Source organism: Galendromus occidentalis, unplaced genomic scaffold, assembly GCF_000255335.2.
Source record: "Galendromus occidentalis unplaced genomic scaffold, Mocc_1.1 scf7180000075389, whole genome shotgun sequence".
Classification (NCBI taxonomy): domain Eukaryota; kingdom Metazoa; phylum Arthropoda; class Arachnida; order Mesostigmata; family Phytoseiidae; genus Galendromus; species Galendromus occidentalis.
The window spans coordinates 224,656-233,107 of NW_003803379.1; the positions used below are offsets into that span (position 1 = coordinate 224,656).

Below are 8,452 nucleotides of genomic sequence, written 5' to 3' on the forward strand. Positions count from 1 at the left end.
CGAACCTTCGATACATGCTTGTCCGAGGTTCTCGAAAATTGAGTGATCGTATGCTTTGCTGAGGACGACACGATATTCGAAGAGACGGATCATATCAGTTAGAGTAATGACATCACTTCATTGATCCGATCCCGAATTTTCCCGCTTGTAGAGATTCGGCGAGGCATGTCACGCTGTCCCGGCTGCCTCTCAGATTGTAGGGCTTGCTCGCTCCTCCTCCAGTAGGGTAGCGAATTTGATTCCGCTTGCGCCTTCACCTAGAAACCTGTTTTCGAAAACCTGAAGGGTCAGCTTTTGCGGAAGAGATCAGGTCCGTGGCGGATCTTATACTGATTAGTCAGCTTGCTCGTCGATATTTTTGAGCTTCAAAGCGATGATCGTAAACTACAGGAAGATGCTTCATTAGAGAGCGTCCTCCAATCAGAAGAAATAAGGCGTCCGAGGAGCCCTCACCGATGATTGCCGTTAGAAGGAATGATGATGAAGAAATCAGAGGGATCGTTTGAAAGCGAGACATCCATGATCCGCCAATATTCTCGGTAGAATTTTATTCTCAGGGAGTCAGAATGCTGGAGATTCTCGCGGACGGTCGAGAGGAATTTCCATGAGATGCTTGTCGCTCTGATGCCGTACACCTAGAGTGTCGCCCTCGCGCATCGATCCCCGCGATTCCGGAGCACTCAACCTCTTCCCCGACGAGGTTCCCTGAGCTCCATCGCGGCCAGTCAAGCTTCTACATGTGTGACAAGCTTCTACCTGGACGCTTGCCACGAGATCATCTCGTACATGAGCCCAGTGAATCCCGAGAAGATATCGAGGGTAAAGTAGACGAGGATCTTGATATTTGGAACGACATCGGAGGCTCTATATATTCCCAAGCACTGATCCTAAAACCCCACATTTCGCACGTGACGGGAAGAACACGCTCTCTTAGTAGAATGACCTTGGTGAGTCATCAACAAATCGGACATTCGCGGTACAATGCGCCGCGGAGCGTGTTTGGTGACAAGTAAAGTAACAAAAACACTCAGACGGGTCATGCCACGCACTAAGCTCGGCAGAAGACAAAGAGAGTTTGATGCATGGCATATATCATACTTTCCGAGAGATTGAGCTTCAAAAAAGAGCCTACCTCGGGCGCAATTCGTCGGGGACTAGGAGGCAAATCGGCACCCAGACGGAGATTGCCTCGGAAGCATGGAGTGGCTCAACTGAACCAGGAATTCCATCCAATGTTTGCCTCCAAGCTACCGAACTAAATGATGAATTCCGTTTGCTCCGAGCGGATGCCCCTGAACCGGCTTGTGTAACGGTGGAGTACGCTGTGTTCAGCGTGTTGGCAGCTCTCTGACGAGCGCCAGATTCAATCTTTCCCTCAAACAACGAGATGGACGCGCCGTGGAAACGCTGAACGGACACGTTCACTCGCTAGCCCATTAGTTCATGGAAACCCTAAATTCACCTCCATTTACACCAACACGGGGAGAGGGAAAGTCAGCTGCCGCTTTTGTCGGCAGTCAATATTTGATTCCGCGAGAGGGAAACCAAGGCCTTTCCATGGCCTTCCGAAAGACTCGGAGGAGCCAAAGTCATCGCCATCGACCGAGCGATCGTTCGGAGCGACAGGAAAGTCGGTTCATCGGGAGCTGCTCCGTGCGCAAATACTTTCCGTGGTGAGTCTGTACCCTCTACGCCAAGGTGATCCAGTCGCCAGATTCTTTTTTGGCCAGTGAGGTTTTCGAATCCAGATTCAATAGACTCAATCGATCGAAAACGTTCACTCTCCTGTTCCGGTCTCGGAGCAGGATACAGGGCGATGAAGAATTCTTCCGGTGCGAGCTAGAAACTCAATCGCCTCCTCCGAGGGACCGCATAGGGTGTTGCTCAGAGTCCGTGGAATATCTTTGACACGAATGGGATTCTAGCGATGGCGAACCTGTTTCTGGAAAGTATGCAGAACGATGGAGAATGGCCTTGGGAAGAGAAAGCTCGCGAACAGCTGAATGACGATCCGGAGACCTACGAGCAGAAACTATCTGCTCTAAAAGACAAGATCAAAGCGTGGTCGGCCACGCAGCCAAAACTGCGACCTCAGGTTCGTGACCGCTCATTCTCGGATTATCAATCAGAGACTGTTTGAGGACATCAATCTGTACATCCAGCGATCTTCTTTCCTCCGCGTTCTCCCAGGCGCTCAATATTTTTTCCTCCCCCAGCTGGATGATAGCTTCCTCATGGCCTTCCTTCGCACTCGCAAATTCGATGAGCGACTGGCGTTCAAATCATACAAGAACTTCTACAGAGTTCGTTTGTGCAATCCTGGAAAGCTCTTCGTTGTCGGCAGAGGACCGAAATTCTACTCGAAGTATTATGACAAGCCAATCGTTTCTCTCCTGAAGCAGAGGAATCCATTGGATGGTTCCCTCGTCTTCATCTATAGCTTCCGAAATTTCAATATTGGAGAAAATTCCATGATCGATGTATTCAACGCCATCTTCCTCATTATCATGGAAGTCGTAGTCGACCCGTCCGTCCAAACACATGGTATCAGGATCATAATTGACTTCACTGGAGTGAGCTTCGCCGCCGTTAAGTCGGTAATGGCCAAGATGTACTACCACAAGGTAATTTCCAACCCTCGCCGGAGTAGGATGAGATGGGGTCCGGTGAGGACCAGGAGATGAGGTCGAAGATTCTTAGAACTCAAAGAATCACTCCGGATCTGCTCGCACCAAGACACTCTACAAGAATCATTCATTTTCCTTTTGCTGGAATGTCTTGATCCGTGGGGCCTAACCAGGAATTCTTTCCCAGGCGTCTCAATTAGCTCAGACCTCTTGTCCTTGGCACGTCAAAGGTTTTCACGCTCTGGAAACACCTAAGTGGATACTCGGGATGGCTCGCATCTTGCAACTAGCGTTTCTCCCAAGGGAGCAACGTGACGTCATGCATTTCCATGGAAGACTCGCTGAATTACACGACTTTGTGTCACCAAGTATCCTCCCTGATATTCTAGGCGGCTCTGCAGGGAAGTGGGAAGGCTCGTGGATGAAGGAAGCCGTAGAAAAAATCCACGATGGGGTCGTCAAGAAGAGCCACTACGGTTTCGTCGAGAGCTGATTGTGAGGTCGAGAATTTCCGACGGAAGAGGGAATCAAGTTGCTCTCGATGCCGGCGTATCTACTCATCGCGGCGAGCCGAGTCGTGGGTGGCAGGCGAAGGTCCGCTCGAATATGTACCTACAAATGTTCATTAGAAGTACCTACATGTTGGGAGACCTCGGGGGATCAATGGACGATCGTCCGTTGCTGTCCGTCACACGCTGTTTGTCTGGAGAGATTGAGCATCTCACGTTCTCGTGTCCACCAGGTTCAATCTCAAGAGACGAGGAATCTCATTCCTTGATCTCCGTAGAGCCGATTAGGCGCATGGATTCACTTGCCTACCGGTAGCCAAAACAGCTCTTCCGATGCACGAGGCTTCGAGAATGTGAAATACCGTAAATATTTCAATTGGAGACCAGTCCCGTCTATTTTTTGACCACCCTGAACATGGCCGTTTATCAAAGACTGTCCGTCTATTCCTTCCGTCCTGCAACGAGTGAATTGAGTTCTGTCACTCATATTGATAGACTATATTGAATCGGTAAAATATTCACCGCGGGCAGGCCAGGAGTTTACACAAAGCACCCGTGAGGTGAGATTTGCGATCTTCGCGACTCGGGTACCTGGATTCCTTCCCTAGAAGGGTCCACCTATTGAAGACTGCCCCTGTAGTAGTGACTACCCCTCTATCATCAGAATATTTACGGTATGGGCTCCTCCGGAGTGTGAGCGGAATTTTTGTCACGTGTGCGCGCGCCATGAGTCTGCACGGCAAGAATGTTCCGTTCTAATCCGGGGGATATGATCGCCGATCCATTGGGATCGGGAATTCGCAGGAATTCCCCAGGGGACTTTCCCGATCCGGCTCTCCACGGAGTTGCCTAAATGAGATGAATCTGTGGAATGGAGGAAAGACGAATCTGTTTGCACACCAGCCACCAAGATGTCTCATCGATCTAAAGTCGAGGAAGATTTTTCAATGACACAGACCGATTATTATTCGTCGATCGATGGGAGAGATCCGTACCTGTACTGGATTGATTGGAGGAACTTCCCCTTGAGATGCGAGCAGCTACGCGCTGGCATTGAGCCGTTGAGTCGACATTATTTGGGAACGAGGTTCGACCTCGAGCCGCACTCAAGCTTGCTCTTAATCAGACCGCCATGCTGGTTCAAGGCAAATCTCGCGAGATCGCCAAGCGAAGGCCCTGTACTGTCCTCGAACCTGCCGAAACGTCATGATTGACCTATTTTCGAGCGAATTGTTTCGAATGATTACGATCGTCGGTCGTCTCGTGCACAAGGTCAATGTCGCGCTCTCCACGAATTTCAAGGGCCGAGCCATGTCGACGGAGGGCCTTCACCATGCTCTACGCCTTTGCTTAAGCTACGAGCATATCTTTCTATGAATAAAATGTAATCTGTCGTTCGAAACGATAAGCGTTGTCGTTTCTTGTTGTTGTTTTCTTCCGCGCTTCCCACCGAAACTCGACACCGAGATTTTTCGCGAAACGTCACAAAGCTTGAAGGCGGCAGTCAAAGGCCTCTGCAATCAACGCTCGTACTAACAAAGGACGTTTCCGAGGTTGAGAATAATAAGGTCAATATCGTAGGTCCTCATGCGTCAGCAGCAGTGACGAGCAGTATTCATGTGTAGCTCAAAACATGACATCACGGACGGCCATCACATCCGCCATCACATCTGCCTTGATGATTCCGAGAGCAAGTGGATTCAGACCGACTCGTTATCGTGTACTGTGTACTCCCTCGGAGAGCATCTCCTTTCAAGGTGTTTGGGAGCACGAATAGCTACCGAACTCGAGAAGAGTCTCTTGAATGAGCTCACGTAGGAGCCGGGCAACCACCATCGAATCAGGAGATCACCCTATTCATGGGAAGATAGCGTTTTGGGACATGCGACATCTCTCAGCGTCCGCTCCGGGTCCTGACCAGTATCTCTCCCTGAATTATGGGGGTGCAGGCTGCGTGATGCACGTTCAATGGCCGTTATCGGCAGAAGCCTCCTTATCTCTTTGAATTATGCGTAACGCTGATCTCGAGATTTCTGCCGAACCGGGTCAAGAGCGATCAGGATCATCAGAATCATCTGGGGTCGATCCATCCGGATCACAGAAATCACCCGCGTATCATGTGCGAGAAAATATTTGGGTATCCGATGAGAGTTCGATTAGCTCCCAGCAGATGCAAGAATCTGACGCAAACTTCCTACTGCCGATGGTCGGTGTCGGAGTGCGTCAGCCGGTCGCCATTACGGCTATGGAGGCATCGGGTACGGTTCGTTGCGTTGAGAAAATGAAGCCTCGCTGATGTTCATCATCTCAATCTATAATAGCAATAGGGAACGCTTCGTAAGAAAGAATCAGAGGTCACTTCAATAAGTAGACGACCGAGATCCCTATCAATTCCATCAGCACAGCGCGGACCGTGCACCGAACACGCTGGAAATATGCTTTGGGATGGGAGTAGATATGCGGTCAAAATAGTTGAGGCGTGCGGCATGGGGACTCGTTATACGCACCTCGAAGCCAGTCTCGATGCTTGATTCCTGATCGACCACGTTTTTTTCCGTCGGAGTATCAGAGGTCATGCCGAAACGACGATTGCCTACAGCACATTCCATCATGGGACACGTCCCATCTCACTCCATCGGGATCACTGAGGTCATTGGGACGTTTTTCGGGAACCAGAGCCCGTGGCGAGCCTCCCCCGATGGGTCTCCTTGTGTAAGTAGGAAGATTCCGACTCCCCCACATGATGACAGTCAGGACCGCTCGAGATAGAAGAATATGATCGCAGCTCACTCGCCTCTTCCACGGGAGGGAAAATACCTGATTTGCCAGAGAAGCCCAACCCTTTCCTCGATCATTCCACTCTGCCGGCAGAGATCCTGCCTGTCGGATTCTCTTGGGCAGGTCACGGTCCGGGAAGCTCATGTGATCCGGACTGAAGTATGCTCTTTCCTGCGTCCGAGTTTCTAGGCGTGGAGATCCGCGCAGCCCTCGTGAGTCGTGAGTGTCGCTTACTGAACATCCATACCATCCCTTTCACCCCATTGAATTGCCTCAGTAGATCGGTTGGCGCTGTGAGTTGTCCGAGGGGGAGTGAAATTCGGTCCACGCAGGTCAAGCAATGCAACTAACAATGAGCGGCCAGAGCGGAATGAAATCTTCTGGGGATGCGTCCTGCTTGATCCCTTGTTCTACACGCATTCAGATCCCGGGTGTCAAGGAGAACTCACGCCGGAAGAGCCAGAAGGGTTCTGGCGTCCATCTTTCACCCAAACGTGGAGATTACGGGTCATTGTCAGTTTCAGACCCTGATAGCGGTCGAGACTTTCGAGTGATGGAGAATTGCTCAATCCGTCTGGCTATAGATTGCTTCCCATTTCGCATTTCATCATCCCGAATACCTCGAAATCCGTCTCTCTTACACTATTTCCATCGGCGGCAGCGCCTCGTTATGCCAACATTCCGCAGAATTCGCGGCTGAGCGTGTGCGATGCCCGCCCGCACAATCTCCACCGGAGATTGCCAGATTTCGTCAGAGCTCTTACCCTCCGGAAGCCATCATTTGAATCTCGGCCCTCGAGAATCAGTCCCCCCTCGCTACTCGCCCGGAGAAATTATACCACTCGATTCTCATCAATACGCGGCCGTGCCCCTGCGAATCTGCTTTTAGTGACATCGAGTCATCCGATTTGTTAGAATCGGAGATTTGCAAGAAAAAACTACGATCTATCTGGATGATGATAATGCGAGGATCTCGGAGCCATGACCAAGAAGACACCGATACCACTCGGTCCGGGTATTCAACGTCTACTCTTTACCTCGATACCATTCGCGTGGGAGATTGTCTTACGTAGGAGACTTCCCTAATCAACTATCGTTTCCGGGCAGACATTGCCGTTGGTCTTCAGGAATGCAATCCTTTTCGAGCTCGATCACCATGATCGACACCGTATCATCGGGAATCCGCGGGATTAAATCTCGCTCTGTTTAAGAGGACTTTCTGACTTCCATGAGTCGATCGAAGAATTCTTCCTCGGATTGATCTTCACGCTTTCACTGACTAGATATGGGGTCGGAGCTGCCTCCGTGAACCGACAGCTCCCTGAGGTCTCAGTCTTTCGAGATCAGTCTTCAAGCGCGTGAAGTTTGTCAATTCGATGCTTAAACCGGCATGTTACTGTGGAACGGAGCTGGAAGAGGAATCGGGGGAAACTGGTGATGATGCGAGCGATGTACAAATACTATTGCTGCGACCGTAAATTATTGAGAGACGAGAGAATCGATCTTTCAGTGCCCGTACTCGCTACGTGTCCCAAACAATAACTTGCTCGCTGTATCAAATGACAAGTATTCACGGAAGCGACGGGACGAGAGATCCAACACGTAATCGAGCGGTATCAGTCAAGTGCAACCTCGAAACCGATAGCGGATTCGGGAAGAGGAGATCGGGGGCCGAGAAGTTGAGTCGATGTCGGGACATGAGAATGGTCGTCATTTAGATGGAGTCCGGGAAAAGTGCGCCGAATGTGTTCGTGATACGTCGAATCCCCCTCGGGGGGGAATTCTGTGCATCTGCACCCGACACCGCTTCTAACTCACAAGAAGAACTGCGTGGAGCAGACTCGTTGGCTTATCGAGACGGGTAGTCTAACTTTTTGGACTTTTGCGAGACGTTTTGGGAAGATAAATGTATCCAGCTGTTTTTTGACATCACCTCCGAAGGAATTCTAGGATTTAAGCACTTATGAAGGTGCAAACGGCGTATTCTATCACCAGGGGGGGCAACCTTTGAGAACAGTGGAGCTCGATGGAACTTTCTCAAAAGTCACAATTCACATCCCGCTCTGCAGCATGGGTGTCTTCCCCAAGGATCTCAGCTCAGAATGTGGACGTTTCGCTGGGTTCCCCATAAACTGGACATTATTCACAGTAAGGGTTTCCACACGCTCACAAGATGGAAATACCCGAGGAATCGGCGAGGACACCCCGGGCTTTGAAATGAGCCCTTTCGGCCCTCAAAGACCCTTAGGCTATGGGAAAACGTCGGTGTGAAAAAAGAATGTTCACCGCCAGAATTAGCCGATAAGGTGAACCGGTATCTTCCAGCGCGTTTATATCACCGTTAATTCTGCACAGAAAGGTCGGATGTTGATATACTGGCGGCGGGGCTCTTTTTCTATTGATTGATTCGATGCGGGACAGAAATAAGCTCCGCTCAAGTGAATCCTCCCACACTCGGTCTTCTGGGGTTCTCGGCTTGAACCCCTGACATCATTCAGAGTTTCGACTCACCAGGAAGGGATCGTCGGGTAGTTTCCG

At 50.5% G+C, this 8,452-nt stretch overlaps 1 protein-coding gene across 1 annotated transcript; it reads left to right on the plus strand.

The window, feature by feature from the left end:
- The first annotated feature begins 1,927 nt into the window (after window positions 1-1,927).
- On the plus strand, window positions 1,928-3,120 carry LOC100908105 (clavesin-2-like). Its single transcript, XM_003737069.1, has 3 exons — window positions 1,928-2,095; window positions 2,217-2,624; window positions 2,815-3,120. The coding sequence occupies exons 1-3, from the start codon at window positions 1,928-1,930 to the stop codon at window positions 3,118-3,120; spliced, it is 882 nt and encodes a 293-aa protein (XP_003737117.1).
- The last annotated feature ends 5,332 nt before the right edge of the window (window positions 3,121-8,452 follow it).